Source organism: Ursus maritimus, unplaced genomic scaffold (assembly GCF_017311325.1).
Source record: "Ursus maritimus isolate PB19 unplaced genomic scaffold, ASM1731132v1 scaffold_7, whole genome shotgun sequence".
Classification (NCBI taxonomy): Eukaryota; Metazoa; Chordata; class Mammalia; order Carnivora; family Ursidae; genus Ursus; species Ursus maritimus.
This window is the reverse complement of record NW_024426885.1, coordinates 13661730-13680394: the sequence shown is the minus strand read 5'-3', so window position 1 is coordinate 13680394 and position 18665 is coordinate 13661730. Positions and strand designations below refer to the sequence as shown.

The following is an 18665-nucleotide window of genomic DNA, read 5'->3' as shown; positions in this document are numbered from 1 at the left end:
AGGTGCTTCTGATTCTAGAACTTTTGCCCTCGGGGTGAGTCCTGTCACTGTAGCCCTGCCAAGCTGCGGGTACCAGGATGATAAAATGATGGTTTCTGTTTGACACTTGATGGGGTGTATGCTTAGGGTAGCAATGCGGTTTGGGGTCTGTTTCAGTTCCACTTGTGTGTGTGTGTGTGTGTGTGTGTGTGTGTGTGTGTGTGTGTTTTAAACATTCCTGATGGATACAGAATTAGCATAGAGGCATCAGACCTGGGCAGAAACGAGAGTGCAAAAATACATTTGGTGTCTCTCCGTGTTTCTGAATTAGACTAGTTATGTTAAATGTATATGGACAGCAATAAAATTTACGTGAAAGAGGGTAACCACAAGCAGGATTTAAGAGGATTAATTTTAACATTTCTAATTTAGAAAATAATGCATACTTTATTGTTTAAAAAACAGAGTACACAGATCAGGGAAGTAAATCTTAAAATCTCATGTTCATCTTTTTCCTCCCAGCCCAGTCCTCCATGATATTAATTTTTAATAGTTTTGTGTCTTTTTCTGTATTTGGTTCTGCATTTATCACCATGTGTGAGATGCTTAAAAGCCCAACCAGTGGAATCTTGCCAGTTGTAACACCGTGTGACCTCTTGTTTGTTCATGTTTCCATGTCAGAATGGGTAGATTTAATTTTCAAAATTAAATTAAAAATTTTACCAGTTACACATGTACTTAATGTTTAAGTTAAATAGCATTACTAGAATTATCATGAAAAATCCAGTAGTCTTTGTCCCTTACCTCCCCATCTCCAACCCCCTTCCTTAGATTTGATCACCTTCAAAGCTTTTGGTTGTTTCTTCTAATTTGGGTCCTGATATGTGGACCTGTTTTCTCAACTTCCGTTTTCCTAAAGCAGTTATATTGCTTTAGGAAATAGGTTAGATTGGCATTCAGTATTGACGTTATTGTGACTATGTAAATATCGTTCAAAGAAGAGCTATATAGAGTTTTGTGATTATTTCTTTATACAAACTTTTGTTTTTCCTGGAGTTAGTCATTGCCATGTCTTTCCACTTTTAGTTTTCAGGGTAGCATTTATGAACATGTTCCCAAAATCTCTGGCAGAAGTGAAAGGCCAAGTACACCAGCAAGCCTAACCTATTCGTGTTTTTGCTTGTTTGTAGATATTTGTCCCACCTTACTCTGTCTTGCTCCGGTCTAGACTTATTCACTAGGTCATCCTACGATTTCCTCTTCCAGTATCTGGGCATCTTTGCCTCTCTTCTGTTTCCTATATCCTTCTCTATATTCCTTTCTCTTGGTTTACTCTACTGTTGTGATGGAATATATCCTCTAGCTGCTTTCTGAGAGATGGTGCGTAGCAGGTAAAGTTTTCAGAGATCCTGCATATCAACAAACCTCTTTATACTCATGTTTGGTTGACTTAAGTCTATTTGGGTATATGATTCTTGGTTGGCAATTATTTTTCTTCAGTTTTGAGGTCACTGTCCTACTGCGCTCTAGTGTCCAGGGTTGCCGTTGAGGAGGCTCGTGTCCTTCTCATTCCTCATCCTGTGTAAGTGCTGGAAGGATCTCTTCCTCTCTGGGTTATGAGAGTCCCTGATGGTTTTTGCAGGGGGTCTGTTTTCTTCTACTCTATCTGGGCACTTGCTTGGTTAGCCTGTTTACTTGGGAAGCTCCTCCTATTAGTTCTGGGAAACAATTCTATATTATTTCTTTAATTAATCCTCTCCCCTACACCGTTTTCTCTCTGCTATTACTCTTATTGGTTTGATGTTGGACCCTCTGTGTTTTATCCTTTTAATTTCTTGTCTTGCATTTTCTTATTTCCACTGACTTTAAGATTTTATTCATTTGAGAGAAAGAGAGAGAGTGAGCATGCACACACAAGCAGGGGGGAGAGGCAGAAGGAGAAGCAGACTCGCTGCTGAGCAGGGAGCCCGACATGGGGCTTGATCCCAGAACCCAGAGATCATGAGCTGAAGGCAGAGGCTTAACCATCTGAGGCATCCAGGCGCCCCTACACTGATTTTTTTTCATCTTCATCTTCTAAACTGTCCATTGAATTTTTATAATTCGTGTCTTCATATCTTAAATTTGAAGAGCCCTTTCATATTTACTCTAAGTGGTTTTGTATGTGTGGAGGGGCTGTTGAAATAACAGCCTGTTACCTTTTAGTAGGAAGACTTCCACTCCCGTCCCATCTCAGCCTCTCGTGTTATCTCTGGTCTCCATGCTGCCTAGGGTTCCTGGGCCCATTGAGTTTAGTTTCTCTACAGAAGCTGTCTCCTTCCAGGGTGAGCAATTGAGAGCTGGTGGGGGGGTGGGGTGCAAGTGCTCTTAAAACAGTCTTTCAGCACTCTNNNNAGTCGACAGGCTCAGCCTTACATTCACAGCACGTGGAGCCTTCAGTTCCCGAATGTTCTGGGTTCCGAGGCACAAAAACTGTTGCTTCTTGTTGGCTGCCCCTTGTGCAGGCTGAAGGTTCAGTGTTCTCTGCTGTGTCCATCACTCCTCTCCCTCTGCTTCTTCCTCCCTCTCAGTGCATTTTCTCTCTTCTCCTTTTCTCTGTTTTGGGCGTTGAAAGGAGGGTGTGGGGTTTTCTTTTGTTCCTTTATTAAAATTTAAATGGAACTTGGAATGGGAATGGAGAAAAACCTATAGATTCAACCTGCCCTGTTTAGCTGGAAGCCCATCATTCATTTTAATGATTGGATATTGTTCTATTTTAAAGTCATACCACCCACTTTCTGCCAGTTCCTGTTGTTAGGACATTTGGGTGAGTTCCAGTTTTTGCCATTTAGAAACCATACTGTAGCAAAATATTCTGACATGTATTCCTGTCCGTGGTTGGAAATACATCTGTGTGAAAATTCCTGAAAGTTCAGTGGGCGTTTGATAATTAGTAACGTTGCATTAACTTGAGTACCGTCCTTCTTTCCCAGTTGTGTATGTGAGAAGGTGTGTGGGGGTCTCGTTTTGATTTATTTTTTCAAATTCTTTGAGTGCAATTGAGCATCTTTTTACGTTTATTAACCCTATTTATTTCCTCTATTGTGGATTTTTTATTGATCTACTGTGCCCATTTTTTCTGTGGAGTTGTGTCCTTACTGATTTTAAATGTTTGTTGTAAATTGATAGTAATGCTTTATCAGATGTTTCACAAATATTGCCTTTGTTTTGTTGTAGGTCTTTTGAGTTTCTAAATGGTTCCCCCCCCCCCCCAGAACATTTAAGATGCCAGTAGTCGGGGTTGGCCATCTGCCCCTTCACGTCCTTGTCATTTCAAGGGTAGCTCCTTTCCCATGTGGAGATTATTTTTGTCATCCATAGTTTCTCCTAATTCATGATTTGTTTTTTACGTGAGAATCTTGCATTTACGCGGACTTAACTGAGGTGCGTGGTTGTGTGAGAAGGATTTGGTGTTACTGTTTTCTGTAGGACCAGCCAGTTATCCCAAGGGTCCGCTCGATTGTTCCCACCTTTATCATACTTGAGACGACTGTGTGTCCCTGGCTCGGTCTCTGGGTTCTCTCTTCTGTTCCATCTGTCGGCAGGAAGTCCTGTGGCAACGCCGTCCTGTTTGACTGCTGGAGCGTTGGGACGTTGGTGAATACCTGGACGGCGGGTCCCTGCACGTGCACCTTTTCCTTTAAGAATTTATTGGTTATCCTTGCTAGGGATCTCTTTTCTCTTCATAGTTCTCTCAGCATATAAATTGCCATCTTTGGATGGAGACTCTCTCTTCCAAGTGAAGCTGCTGTTTTTAAGTGCCCCCAGCCTTCCCGTAGGCAACGTTCTATTCCCTGTGGGGTGGCTTCTTGCCAGCCGCTTCCCGGTTTACACGGGTCCCTACCCCGGCCCTTATAGATGCACGGGATCACTGTGTTCCGTCATCACATCCTTCCTTAAAAAGTCCCAGACTGCTCGGGGTGGGGCACGATGGGGAGGGACGGCTAGTGGCTGTGGGGCTTCTCTTTGCGGCCGTAAGAGTAGTTTGGAAACAAAGCGTGCTCAGGGTCGCACGACCGTGTGGTTCTACTGAAAACCCCTGACCGTCCGCTCGCCAACGGGGAGTTTCAGCGCACGTGAGGTCACAAAACAAAATCAAGAGCAAGCCCCGAACCGCGTCCTTCAGCGGAGGAGGAAGGGTTCTTGGAGCAAACCTAAGGCTCGTTCTTAGAAATTTCGCTCAGAACCTCCTGGCAGGGGAGACGCCAGAGGAAACCCAGAGGGTTTCAGCGGGAAGGGCTTTTTCTAACGGGGGGGTAACGGAAAGCAGTTTTGCAAGAGATGAGGAGATGCTCTTCCCGTCTTGTTGCTGGTGCCGGCTTAACACCCTGGGCGCCGTTTCTCCCCGGGGTGGCTTGGGCCTGCTTGGCGAGCCTCGTGGGCTGAGACCCTTTGCAGGTGTTTCCGATGTCCCCCCCCCCGCCCCCCCAACTGACTTCTTGTCCTGACTGATTGCGTCTTGGCCACGAGCAGGGCACCTCGGCTGCTCCGTCCTCTTCCTCCCCAGACCCCGCCCGAGGCTTTCTTTATAAAGTCCTTCAAGTCCAGCGGAGGCCCTGGGCCCTCCGAGTTAGATAGCAGGCCGCAGGCCGCCTCGATTTTATCAGATCCTCTCACGGGGCTTATCTCCGAGGCCAGATGTTCACCCGCTGGCTCGCCGCCCCTTTCCACCGTGAGATCACTCCCTTCCCTCCTCGGACCTAGACGTGGGTTTCTTCAAGAGAATCTTGGGTTTCTTTAAAAGAATCCGTATCTGTCCCCATTCCGCCGGGTCCTCCCCAGTGTGAGCCGAGCCCACCACCCGTGCGGCTCCGCAGCTAGCGGCCCCCTTCTCCCAGAGCCCCTCAGGCCCCTCGGAGCCCTGGGGGGTGGAGGGCACCGTGGGGGGCGTTGGAAGAAGGACGGAGGGTGGAGGTGAGGACCCGCCCCAGGAGGGGGTACGGCTGTTCTCGGGAGGCCCGGGCAGCCTCCCCTCCCCGCGCAAGGTCATGTGAGCTCGCGTCGGTCCAGTGTGCAAAGGGAAGCCCTTCTGCCCCTCTGCTTCCCTCAGCATTTCTGGAAAAAGGCCGTAAGGTTTGAAGTCAAAGCAAAGTGTGATGGCTTTCATTGAACGCTGCGTTTTGGGCCGTAATTTTTAGAGGAGGCAGGTGGCGGCCCACCGATATTCCAGAGGGCTCCCTTGTGAGCCCGTCCCCCAGACACCACTGCCGCTTGGGGGTGGCCCTGAGTGTGGGGTGGTGGGGAGAAAATCCTTTCACGGCATCGCTCTTTCCCTCAAGTCCGGGGTCAGATGACCTCCCCCCGACACCGAGAGGCTTAGGGACCCCATTCCTGGGGAGGCTTACAAACCCCAAAAGGGAACGTAAGCTCCAGGGAATGGGCTCCAGAGAAGAGTGGAGCCAGACTCTTTCCTCTGGTTCTCCAAGATGATGTGGTGCAGCGTGGGACGGAGGGTAGGATCCTCGTCTGCTCGGCAGCGGAACCGCTGTACTCCCAGCCAGCCATGACCTCGAGGCATGTCCTGCCAGCCTGGCCGGGTGCCCAAGGACAAGAGGATTGTCCGTATGCTGTGGCTCCGGATGTGGGGACTTCGGCCTCCTGAGCCTCCCTTAGGATAGGGCAAACTGGGACCATTGCCCCATTTTGGCTCCGAATCAAGCCCTTGGGGACCTCAGGGATGGGTCATTCGGAGGTCGGGAGAAGCCCACGGACGCATCCCCACCATCCAGCATCGGCTCCTTGGGGGCTTCGTGGCGCGTTGAGCCTCGTCCTCTTGTGCCCGTTGAGCCTGGGGTCAAAGCCAGGCTTTCCATGAAAGCACAGGGGTGGGGGGATGATCCCCGTGGGTGAACTTTCTCGTAGGCGCAGGGACGAGGGAGGAGGTGCACCCCTGTAAAGAGAGCAGCAGCCCAGCCAAAGGAGAGGCTCCCTCGTGTGTCCCCCGCACTGTGTGCAGTCCCGCCTGTCAACACGTGCCTCCTTGGGAAGAGATGGACAAAGACCTCTTGTCGCATTTGCGGGGGATATGGGTTTGGGGAGGGAGAAAGTTGACCAGTGGGTGACAGATCCAGAAAGATCTCCCTGGGCACCCACGAAGGTCTGAAAGGGACAAGGAGGAATGCCTCCAGTGAGAACGTAGAGTCCTGCCCTAGGGTGGAAAATGCCCCCTGGAGTCCCGCGGGAACCGGGTGGGGGTGCGGGTCAGTGTGCTGTGAGCCCCACGAGGGCTATGTGAGTGGCGGCTCCCCGGGTGCAGAGCAGGAGTGACTGCCTCCGGGGCCAGGCATGACCCTGGGGCCAGACGGTGGAGCCAGCCCCGCGATTCGCTGGGTCCTTCCTCCGGAGCTAGTGGTCACGTGTTGTGCGCCCAGCATGGGGCTGGGCGCGGTGTTTCAAGGTAGAAGGGTAGCGGTAGATGCCCAGTCACTGGGAACGCCCCAGCGCCCTGCTGGTGGTTTGCTGGGAAAGCCAACCCGTGGGTGGGATGCATTTTCTCGTGCTGGTGGTCGGGCGGGGGGAGGAGGTGGAAGGCTCTGGAATGCACACCAGGACCAGTGGGTGGAAGTGATGGGAAGCTTTGGGCTCCTTCAAGAGCTGTCTGGAAGAGCAGTGGGCTCCCAGCCCGGGTCTGTCTGAGCAAAGCAGGTGGTCTCCTCTCGGGACACTAGGCAGGCTGCGACGGGAGGCACGCTGAGGGTTCTAGGTTTCTCTGAGTCCCTAGAACGGCTTCTGTAGCTTGTGTGGTGCGGTGGGGGCCCCGGCAACGCAGGAGATGGCGAAGCTGTGGGCAGATCGGATCTCGGGGGCTTGGAGCCTGAGGTCCGAAGCTGGAAGTCCAGAAGAGAGGATTCCGGCTCCAGACCCCACCGCCGCCTCGCATTCCCAGGGGCCAGGCTGCTGGATGGGGGGGCCCTGCCTTCAACGGACGGTGGCCTCCCTCCATACGTTTGGTTCTGGGAAGTCCGTGTCCTCCCATGGGATTTTTTTTTCTGAGTGCTCAGCCCTGCTCCGAGCACCGCCTGTGTGCCCCCCGGAGCTGGGCGGTGGGAACAGGCAGTGGTCCCCCCTGCCGCTAGGAGGTTGGGGAAGGCCAGGCCACCAGGGTGCCATGCCAGGACGGCGGAGCTCACAGGGAGGGACAGGGCAGGGGAATCAGACAGGGAGGGCTGCTTGCCCTTTGACCCTCAGAACCTTCCTGGGAGATGCGTGCTGTCGGAACGGTGTCTGTGTCTCCGCTCGTCCGTGTCGAGCTGGAGTGAACGCCGTGCTTCTTGCCACACTTACATCGGGTGTGTTTTCCTGGAGAAGCGTGAACCAGAAGCAGTTCGCTGACTGGGAGGATTTGCCGTCTCTGGAAAATCGGGTGCGTCCGCGCGCAGGTCCCGCGGGTGAGCTCGGCACCCCGCTCCAAGTCAGGCAGGTGGCCGACGCACCGGGAAGCAGGGCTCGTGGTCAGGTTCTTTGCAGTCCACTTCCTTGGGCGCTGTCTGTGGACCGAGTTCAGCCCGAATGTGGGTTTGGTTGCTGCTTCAGTGTCCGCCTGCAGGGGCTTAACGTTTCAAAAAATGAGTTGCCGACATTTACAAATCCCGAGGTTTCATGTAAGAACCTCGAGTTCAGGCTTTTCTAGAAAAGTGGGATCTTCCCATCTGGGACCTCAATTCTCCAGAGCAGTGATTGGGAGGGAGAGCAGCTGCCTTCCTCGAGGGGGTCTAGGCACCCCCACCTCCATTTTCCTTTGTTTCTCTGACACTGAGGCCCAGTGCTGGTGGCTGTCTATCGCGGCACCTGTGGTGTTATTTGTTTTACACTTTGCTTCCTTCCTCCATTTACCGCCTCCCCGAAACCCGTAGACACTCATCCTGAGACCAAGGCCCTCATGATTTCTGGTCTCCATACTGACTCGACTCCGTTGTGTTCAAGGTTAGGCTTGATTACCAGCCGCTCTGGGGAGCTTCTGGGTCCAGAGCACTGCGTTCGCACCTTTGTTACGTCCCTAACGTAGCCACGTCCCCGTTCAGATGTCACCTGATTCCTTCCTTTGACGACGTGCTCATGGAGACCAGAGCCATGTGTGGTCATTGTCTCTGCTGTGGCCCTGAGCCGGACCCGTGCTATCAGTCCTGTTTGCTCAATCTGATTACACCCAACAATCATTTGGCCGCCCGTATGACAAGTGTGACGACAATGGTTTCCTGGGACACGACCATGAGATTGCTCTTTATTATTTCCCAGATCACCAAGCCTGGGATGATTTGGTTTTGGATTTTGCTCCTGGACCTAATCTTTGTGCTGGAAGGCTCAGCCTCTCGGGAGGGCTTGATGGCTTGCATTCGTGCTTAGGGAGGTGCAGTGAGAGCCTGCCGTATCCTCGAAGGGGCAAGATCCCACTTGTCTGAGCGCTGCTGAGCTGCCGGAACAAGAAAGGCCCCGGGCCCTGTGCGTTTTGGGAGCCTACCTGCTGGCCGTCCGGTATCTGGTGTACACGTCTAGCTTGTGCGGTCTTGGGACCAAGCACAGAGCAACGTTCACCACAAGTGGGCAAGGCTTAGAATCAAATCTGGTATAACTGAGTCCAAGGAGAACACTAAAAGTATGACTAGTTTGAAAAGCCATCCTTCGAGAAGACATTGTCTCTTGTCCTGATAACAGATGGGGACCACACAGAGCTGATGTGGACAGATCCCCAGCAGCCAGGCAGGTGGGACTCGGGGAGGGCTTTCTGTTCAATGCACAGACGATGTTCAAGGTGACCACCGCCACCCGCGGCTGGAAATTGGCACAGGCTTGGTCCGGGGATGCCAGGTCTCTGGGAGGGCGTCGAATCTCGGACGTGTCAATGTCCATCACGTGACTCGGCCACCAAAAAAAAAAAAAAAAAGACCACATGGACATTAATTTTTTTAGACCTGGAAAAATGTTCATAAAGCTCGTTGAAAGAAGCAGGGTGTAGAACAATAGTATAACCCCCCGTTTTGTTTGTTTCTTTCTTAAAACCCCAGGCACACGCATTTATCTGCGTGGGTAGGAACTAACAGGAGATCACCATGCTCGTTCTCTGAATGGTGGGGTTTGGGATGATTTTAACTTTTTTCCTTGGCCCTTAATATGCCTCAGTTTTTTTGATGACTGTGCCTGCCTGCCTTCTGCGGTAAAGTAACAAAGGGGTGAGGCCGGGGGCGGGGGGCGCCGCTGTTCACGGCGCGTGTGGGGTCACAGGGGCCCCCCTCCCAAGATGGGAGCTGCCCGTGTCGGGCCGTGTGTGCAACCCCCCCCCCCAGCACAGATGGAGGCGAGACGGAGCTGTTGATGGGGGGGTGCATCTCATTTGTGGAATGTCTCAGCCGCTTTGTGGGGACGGATCAGGCCTGTGGGGTCCAGTCTGGATCCGTCAGCCGCCGGATATTAGCTGCTCGGTGCAGGCCCCAGGGCTTCTCCCCGCGGTTCTAATCACCATCGTGGTGTCTGACAATTATTACTTTTTCTAACACTTGACTGATAATCAATGCTGATAAGGTGTCCTTTTCATAAATTTACAGGCATTGCTTTCTTGCCGGCCAGCATCTCTTATCTCATTGGAACCAATATTTTTGGGATGCTCGCACACAAAATGGGGAGGTAAGATGAAAGGCGCACAGTGCTCGCTCTGTTACAATAATGTAGCTCTTTGAAGCAAATTCTACGTGTTTCTGCCTCAGTCATTACAAGCAATTGTTTTGATTTCTATTGAAAATTTGGCCTGGGGGGAAAAATCAGAGTGATCATTTATTAAAGGTGTATTTTTGTGTTTTTTTTTTGGTAGGTGGCTTTGCGCTCTTCTGGGAATGATAATTGTTGGAATCAGCATTTTATGTGTGAGTAAAAGATGATATTGGACAAGCGGCAATGGTCTGTAAATAAAACTTTTGCTTTGGGCCAGAATCCCCAGGAAACTTCTGTAGCCGTTTCAATTTTGTTGATAGCTGATCTGATGACATATTCCATTTTCCTCTAATTTGTTATCATCTTAAACCTTTTGGACAAGAGTCCCCAAAGAATATACTTTTATTTTATGTCAGCTGGAGGTTATTTAGTCTGTCTTGTTGCATAGTGTATATGTCACTACCCACCCCATCATCTTAAACATTACAGTGTCTTTAACCTCTTTCAAACAACTAGCTTCAAACAATAGCAAGATGTTTTTCTAGAATAAAACACCTTCTACCAATGGCCAGTATCTGCCGCGAGCGAGGCCTTCTGGTCCTTGTCAGAAATGGAATATGGTCCAGGCTGATCTCAACTCAGCAGTTAGCGAGTTTTTCCTTGGTGGTCGCAAAACCCATTTTGTCTTCAACTTTTAAAGACTTGGAGGTCCCGGTTCTCCCCAAAGCCTCCCCCCCTTCTTCCTCCCATTTCCTCCCGAAGGAAACCTGCACACCAGGCCAGAGAAAACATGTCTTTAGGATTTTCCCGGAAGATTTACCGTTGGATATCGTGATTCTAGTGTAATATTTGTTTCCTCTTATAGATTCCTTTTGCAAAAAACATTTATGGACTCATAGCTCCCAACTTTGGAGTCGGTTTTGCAATTGGTAAGTCACCTAACCTTATGCCTCAATTTAAAACTTTGTTTTCCCCACGACTAAGAAAGATTTCGTCTTACTGGGGCAGACTGTAGTCCCTCGACCTAAAATTTCCGGAAGCTTGAGAGGAGGCTGTGGGCGGCCAAGCTCGAGTACAGCCTGTCGCTTATCTACAGATAGATTCCTGCTTCTACATCCTAGTCGTTAATTTCCTGAACACCAGGATGTTTAAAAGCCTGATATTTACAGAAGCAAACGGACACTCCGTTGCTGCCCCTGGGCAAACAGGAGAATCCGTCACTCGGCGTTTGTTTGGGCTCAAGTCTGCGCACCGACCTGCCGCTGGGAACCTGGGGGGCAGAGACCTCACATGTATTTTGTATGAGGTCTGGTACAGAAAAGGTGAGCTGAGGTATCGATCACCACCATGCTGTGGGACTTCTCACCGGCAGAGGGGACGAGCCTTTGTAATGTGAGGAACGGTCCCCATCTCGTGAACATTTCCCATAAATAGTACACATTTGTTTCTCCTTTGTAATATACAGACGGGGCTTAATAAAAGTAAACGCTAAATCTATCCCAGGCTAAAGGCAAGAACTGAATCTTTGGTACCGTGGAAAGAGAGAAGGGAGCCTCTGCGGACTCCCCAGGCCCCGTTAGGTTTGTCCTCACACAGCACCTCACGGCGTCAGGGACAACTGTCATTCGTGTTTCAGCTCTTCGCGGCCCGTCCAGCTCTTCTGTCCCCTCTGTTCACCCCATGGCCCCAGCACCCTGCACGCGTTAGGGGATCAACAAATACTCGTTGAGTGAAAGAAACGTCCCGCCTCTTCGTGCCGCTAGTACTTGGCGGGGAGGGAGCTCACGTCGGAGCCCCCCGCTGGAGGGGTCCCCGGATCCGGCCTCATCGTAGCCGATCGCGATCTGCGCCGTTTTACAATGGGGAAGGCATGTTCGGAGAGAGAAGGAATGGCCGTGCTCACCCCGCCGGGGCCTTGAGCCCAGGACTCCGCACACGTGCTCGCTCTTTATGCCGCCTGTCCCTGTGCTGAAGGAACAAGAGATTCTAATACTGGCCTCGGTGGTGGTGTGTGTTTGAGCCCCAACTGAGCAGCCCCTTTCCGTCTCTTCCCCGAGCAGGGCAGGGTGGCCCCTCAGACAGCTTCCCTGATACTTTCCAACTTCTTATGGTTTGTGCGTGAGGCAAGGGTTTGTGGATGGCGATGGGGTGTGTGAGGCTTGTAGGTGTGCCCCCCGGGTGAGGGCTGGGGGCCAGTGGACCGGAAGGGATTTAATCTGGGAAGCACCGGCTGGAAGCAGGTGAGGGGCCCACACAGCCAGTGGGCAGCACCTGACTGGCTGTGAAGCCTGGTCTGTGAGTCACCAGAGGACTGGGAGCCCTCCTTTGGAAGATGGGCCCTTCAGACCATGGAGGACAGGTGAGGTAAGGTGGAAAACAGGCAAAGGTGGCCTGGGTTCCGGTCCCAGCCTCAGCGACCTGCAGCCTGTCTTCAGTGATGGGTATGCCTTGGGCAGCCTGCTTTGAGACTCAGAGGTGGTGATGACCATTGGGGAAGAGCTAGTGGGGCTGTGAGGTTAGGACACAGTCCCTGATATTCCGCACATTTTTGGGTCACATCCGTTTTCCATAGACCATGTTCCTTGACTGTCCACAGGAATGGTGGATTCGTCCATGATGCCCATCATGGGCTACCTGGTCGACCTGCGGCACGTGTCTGTCTACGGGAGCGTGTATGCCATTGCAGACGTAGCGTTCTGTATGGGATATGCCATAGGTGAGGATGCTGGCTTTTCAGAACAGCCTGTTAGCTTAATGCACGATCATGCTGATTGCAAATTATTTAAACTTTTATATCTTTCTGTCTGTGAGACATCTGGAGAGAGGTTGATGTAATTCTCTGTTTCCTGAAAGGTCCTTCTGCTGGTGGGGCCATCGCAAAGGCCGTCGGATTTCCGTGGCTCATGACCATCATTGGGATAATTGATATTGTTTTTGCTCCTCTCTGCTTTTTTCTTCGAAGTCCGCCTGCCAAGGAAGAAAAAATGGTAAGAAAATTTTAAGACGTAGTCAAGTGTTTCTTGATCATTTTAGCATGGTCTTCTGGATAGTTTCTTCACGGCTTAGTTTATAAAATATATTTCTGCTCCGTTTGGGCAGAACTCCCCAAACATAAATGGTAAAGAGTTCCTTCTGAGTTTATACCACATGGGCCATATCTCTTTTACTATATCAAGCATTTTGTTTATAAATGTGAAGAATGACATGATTTTCGTACATAGGTTAGCAGTCCGTACAGCTCTTTCGTCGAGCAGACATGGGGTAGTTCAATGTAATTTACTTCAGTTCTTGAAAATCTTGAACATAATTTTTTCGCCTCATGCGCCAGGTCCTAAACCTCGCAGCTTTCCGTGATAGCGTTTTAGTCCTTACTGCCAAGGATTCTGGAGACGGTTTTGGTGTAGATAAGGGTGTTTGGAAAACTCTCGTATAGGTGCCTCTGAGCACACGGGATCATGTGTCACCTTCAGGTTTGCAGTTTCATAACCAAAATCATAACTAGATGAAAGATATAGAATTGAGCATAAGGTGTTCCTCCTCTGAGCAAATTCGCTTGTTGATTCTCAACCTGAATTTTGAAATGCATTAGTCACGTTAACCCGACAGCCTTCATACCTGGTGGTGAATGAAACCCTCGCGTGGTGACAGAGACTCGTCCGACTGGAAGAGTGGTTTAGATTAAGAATGAATGAGATGACCCAGGCAGGGAGGGACCGTATTTTTGTGATTAGGAGTGGCTCTGAGGTTCACTGGCGACGTTCTCTTGGGGGTACTTCCAGAAGTTTTTTCTGAGGGGGGAACCGAAATGGGTCTCGATGCTCTGGCATTTCTCAAACTGCCCTTTTATGATTTTCCCCGAAGAGTGGGTTTAGGAACAGACACAGACTCGCCAGTTAGGCCGGGTGCGGCCTTTGTTTATTTGGAACATTCTCTGTATTCGTGAATTTCTTCAATATATTTAAAAAACATCTTCAGCACCGAGCATCGGTCTATGCCCTTTACTGTTCAGGAAGTAACGAGGTGATTTTGAATCACTCATGACCCGTTCAGCGGAAGGGAAAGGAGTGGAAGGTGTTGTGGAACTCCCCTGATGGAAGCCACCCTTTCTTTCCTTCTCCTCGCTTCGATGCCCCCAGTTCTGAACAACCGTCGCGCTTGATCGACCGTCCGACCTGGCTCCCGGCCTGACCCCCGCACAGGGCCTTGAAACGCCCGCATCGGGGTCAGAAACTTCTCAGGGCAATGACTTAAAAACTCATTCTGTTGCCACCATAACAAGTTGATGAAGGCCGAAGGAAGTTTACTCCCGACCCTTTTTGACCAAAAAACAGCCAAATCACCTACAGATGGCTCCTGTCACCCGGGCGGCTGCTTAAGCTTCTTGGGAGATAGCGGAGGGCTGGCGTGGCCTTGGAGCCACGCTGTCGCGCGGGGAATGACAGCGTCTGCCTCACTGGCTGGCTGTGAGGATTTGGAGGAGAACCCCACACGGTGCTTAGCCCCGGGCTTAGCACACAGTCAATGCTCAATAAGCGTGTTACTCTTTCCAGGACCCCCCATGCTTCTTTCTTGCTTTTACCGAATGCTCTGATTTGCTGCCCGGCCAGAGGTCCCCTGGTCGCCTCCCTTTGTTCCCTCTGGGTGGTGAGCGCTTCCTTTTGCTGCTGAGACCCCGGGACAGCTGAATGGGGTTCCCTAGCCAAGCCGTGGACGTTAGCGGCTGCTGGGTTATCTGTGTGTGGGCAGCAGCGTGGTGCTTAATCTGAGGTGTCGGAGGAAATGAGCGAGGTCCGAGGATGAGCGGGGCATCAGCCCACCCACCGGCCCCCGCCGTGGGGTCCACATGGCGCCCGGCAGGAGGCAGGCCCCCAGTGCCTCTTCTCTCCCCTCGTGTAGATCCGTGCTTTAGTTCACTTAAAAATGCCGAGGGACGTGGAAGAGACAATCTTGCGGGGCAAAGCAATAGGATCGCAGGTTTCCAGAAAGCCACTTTCACCGTTAAAATGTCAAAATCCTTAATCCGTGCCTAGAAAGAGGAATCATTAAAAACTTGAGAAAACGCACATCTCGCTGCCCGTAATTGCCGCCCATCATTGAAGGTATCACACTGGATTCCATCTGCCTAGTGGGACGGGAACCTTTGAGGGTGACCGACAGCTGCGGCCTGCTCCCGGAGCCCGCAGAGCGGGAAGAAACCTGATGATCGGGGGAGCGAGGCCGGGACAGCAGTGTGCCGCGGGGGAGACGGAATCGATTCCTGCCCACTTGAGAAAATCCAATACTGACCAGTGCGGGTGTTCAGGATGTGCACTTATCAAATGCAGGGGGACAGGAGACCCGGAATAAGGCCTATAAACCGTAGCACATAGTTCCTGTATTAGGCGGCATTCTGATAATGAGGCGTTGGGACTTCAGCTGTTTTGTTTGGAAGGATCGAATGCTGTGTTTATGGGTCCCCAACCGTAGACTCATGACCTAGTATGTGAGCCTCGAGTGTTTCTTCTGTTTGGTGTTCGGTGTACTCGATTTCCTTCTCGGTTTCTTTCCTTTCTTTCTTCCTTTCTTTCCTTTCTTTCTTCCTTTCTTTCCTTTCTTCCTTCTTTCCTTTCCTCCCTTTCTCTTTCTCTCTTTCTTCTTTTCTCTCCTCTCCTCACCCCTCCTCTCCTTTCCTCACCCCTCCTCACCTCGTCTCTCCTCTCCTCGACCCTCCCCTTCCCTCCCCTCTCCTCTCCCATAATCAGCACAGGTGGAGAAGAAGTCCTGTTTGTCACTCAGGTTCCTCTGCAAGTAGAAGAAATAGCCGCTCTGCCATGTGAGGACAACTGTGTTTTAGTCACACGACAATGACAGGCAGCCCGTGACTCTCAAAATGTCTGGTTGAGAATAGCCGTGTGCTGGTATGGATATTTTTTCAGATTGAAGAATTACTTCTAGAGATAGGGCATGCGTCTGACATCTTACTCCTGACGTCTCTTGTTGTGGCCGAGACTGGAAAGTAGGCGTTGAGATCGCAGCTTGCTTTTCCCGAGCGACTCTCGGCTGCCTCAGTTGTCCTAGCGCGTCCTTCCGGCTACTCTGCTTCCTGGATGCAGGGGCCAGGCAAAGACCTGCCTGTCATCATCTGTTTAGAGAAATGTGTCCCTTAGCAGGGCATTTACGTAATGGACACGTAAATCACTAATCTTTTTTGGTATCTCTCGAAATCTCCAAGCCTCGAAGGCTTACCCTTCTGTGCTTTTCCTGTCTCATGTCCCAGCTGCACATTTAATTTATATACTTCATTTGGTCCAACAAGCCTTTTACCACTTTGGAGAGCCTCGCTCTGCTCTGTGAGAGGAAGCCAAGCGTGTGGCAGGGGTTCAACTCTCAGTAACTGGGCTCTGCTCTGAATTCAGACACCCTCCTCTTCCCTCTCTCGTCTTCAGTGGAGAGTCCGACTCGCCTTGTTCCCCAGCAGAGAGCTGACTTCAGTTACCTGGCGGGTCCCTGAGCCTCGCTCTCTGTGGCCCCTACGCACTTGGCTTACCCACTATATCCTGTCCTCCCCTCTCTGTCCCTGGCACTTTGGGAATATTACAGATACCGTCTGGCTTATTTGATCACGTATAACTTGTTATAAGAGCAGAACTGTTGCACAGTCTTTCAAAAGAGGTTCAGAAGCCAGTAAGCTAGGTTCTCAAAGCTATGAAACAGTATTTCCAGAAAGAAAACTTATTTATCCGGAATAGGCTCTGTGTGCAAATGTGGTTTGGCTGCATCGATCACTTCTGACCTCTAAAGTCTGTCCACGCCCCCGTCATCAGTCTGACTGAACTTCTTCCCTTACAACACAGCTGTTTGAGTCCATACTAGGGGCCCAGTGTTAGGTTTCGGGGGTCCGTAAGAAGTCTGCATATATGCAGAGTCAGGTCTTATGGGGCTGGGTGAACCAAGAGAGAGAAGGCGGTTATGAGCAGGGTAGAACGATGGCCATCCTTCCCGGGGCTCTTGCTGCCTGTGGGCCAGGGATCAAGGCCCCTTACCTGGCATTCGGGGCCCTGCAGTCTGGCTCTGGTTGGGCTTCCCCATTAATATCTGTGTTCCTCAGTGTCAGACCTCTGTGGTGGCCAGGCTGGCTTGTTAGTATCTCTGTTTTTATTTTATTATTTTTATATTTATTGTTTTTGAGAGAGCGTGAGAGTGAGCAAGTGCACTAGTTTGGGGGGGTCAGAGGGAGAGGGAGAGAGAATCTCAAGCAGACTCCATGCTGAGTGTGGAGCCCGATGCGGGGCTCGATCCCATGACCCTGAGATCATGACTTGAGCTGAAATCAAGAGTCAGCCACTTAACCGACTGAGCCACCCCGGCGCCGTGTCCCTGTTTTACCTAGTGGCTCGTTGAGTGGGTAGTTCCTGCTGTGCTCACAGGTCCTTTGCAGTGCCCATCCTTCCCAACCTTCGAGGTTCAGCTCGCGTCCCCTCTCCTCTGTACGGCTGTCCCTGAGCTGTGAGCATTCCACCTGTGAGTGCCGTGGGACCTGTCCTTCCCTCGCGGGGAAGCCATGGAGGGACAGGCCCTTAGAGGCATGGCGGCAGGTGTCCAGCAGGCTGTGGCAGCCATACGGCTCTGCTGTAGGTCTAGACAACACAGTATCACTATGGCGGTTGCTTCTCATAGCGTGTTGACACCACTGTCACAAAGGGTTAGGGACCTGAATTTCAGGTTTAACCTCCTCCCCCCAAGGGATTCCTGTACATGTTTCTTTGAGGATCACTGCCCTGCGGGGGTGAGACGTTGAGCTCTTTGGGGGTTAAACCTTTTGTGTAACAAGAATACATCCATATGGGGAGAATGTTCCCGGCGGACAATGTCTGTTGCCTCAGTTACTGAGTTTTAGAAATTGAGCTCTTTATTAAATACATGTATTCACTTGGCACAAAGCACCAAAAAAAGAAGAAAAAAAAAGTTAAATTTGCAGCTGACAATTTGAGCTGGCAGCCTGACTTAGAGGGTCAAGGAAGTCATTATCTTAACATGTCACCCAGGCAGATCATTTTAGAATTTCTCAGGAAACGAGAAATGGGTTAGCACTGAGCGGAGTCATGGACGTTATCAAATGTATGGGGCAAGACTGGGGGGGCATCGCTGACAAACACCAAGATAGGTTGCGATAGGCCAACATGAGATAAATTTGAACAGATCAGTGTTTCCATGTAGATTTTCAAGCCGCACACAAGGATGTTGGGGGAATAGTTGATATGGAGGAAAACGCCGAAAGGCACAGCTGGTGGGGGAAGCTGTTCGTGGTGCCGTGTCCTGCCACGCAGAGCTCTGTGCCCCTCCGCCTCGAGCAGGAACGGCCTCTGGCACAAGGCTCTCTGGCGCACATCTGCCCCGTCTGGCCGTTCATCCCACGGGCACGTTCTCTCGTCTCCGCGCCTGCGCAGGCGGGGATCGGCCTCCCCACAGAGCGCGCGTGAAGCGGAGCTCTTGCCCCAGGATCGCTCAGCACGGCCTGGCAGGGCGAGGGCTCGGTCTGCACACGCTCGAGAGGAGTCGTGATTACCGGCCGGGACTTACTGAGGATGTTTTCAACTGAGGATCAATGGACTGTTTGTTTTTCAGTAACAAGAAGGCACAAGGTTTTTATGTTCGTAAGAGTGTCTTTTTGTGTGTTTTAAATCCTACATTTGAGCAAGAGGAAGACACCCAGGATTTGGGGAGAGGTGCTCTGGAAATGCTATTTATGAAGATACGGGCCCTGTGATTAGTGTAGGGAAACCTCAGGGGCCATGGCAATGGTCTTAAAATATCGTAAGGGCGGCCTGTGAAGACGGCTGGAACCAGAACCAGATCCGTACAGAGAAACATGGGAGGCAGTTTGGCCTCAGGTGCATTTCCAGCAGGAGTTCACCTCATTAAGGATAGAGTGTGTCCTTACTGTGTGGCCACAGTGAAATCTGTAAACGGCAGTTGGACTGGGTGACCTCAGGATCCGCCGCACCCCCCCCCCCGGGCCCCCTTCC

General features: G+C 51.1%; 1 protein-coding gene across 1 annotated transcript in view; it reads left to right on the top strand.

Annotated features, from left to right (window-relative positions):
* SLC18A2 (solute carrier family 18 member A2) overlaps positions 1-18665 on the top strand; it is a 34574-nt gene that overhangs the window by 15029 nt on the left and 880 nt on the right. The window contains exons 10-14 of the mRNA XM_040623947.1: positions 9558-9636; positions 9821-9872; positions 10526-10589; positions 12257-12376; positions 12514-12647. Of these exons, the coding sequence (XP_040479881.1) occupies positions 9558-9636; positions 9821-9872; positions 10526-10589; positions 12257-12376; positions 12514-12647 (449 nt within the window). The remainder of the gene's footprint in view (positions 1-9557; positions 9637-9820; positions 9873-10525; positions 10590-12256; positions 12377-12513; positions 12648-18665) is intronic.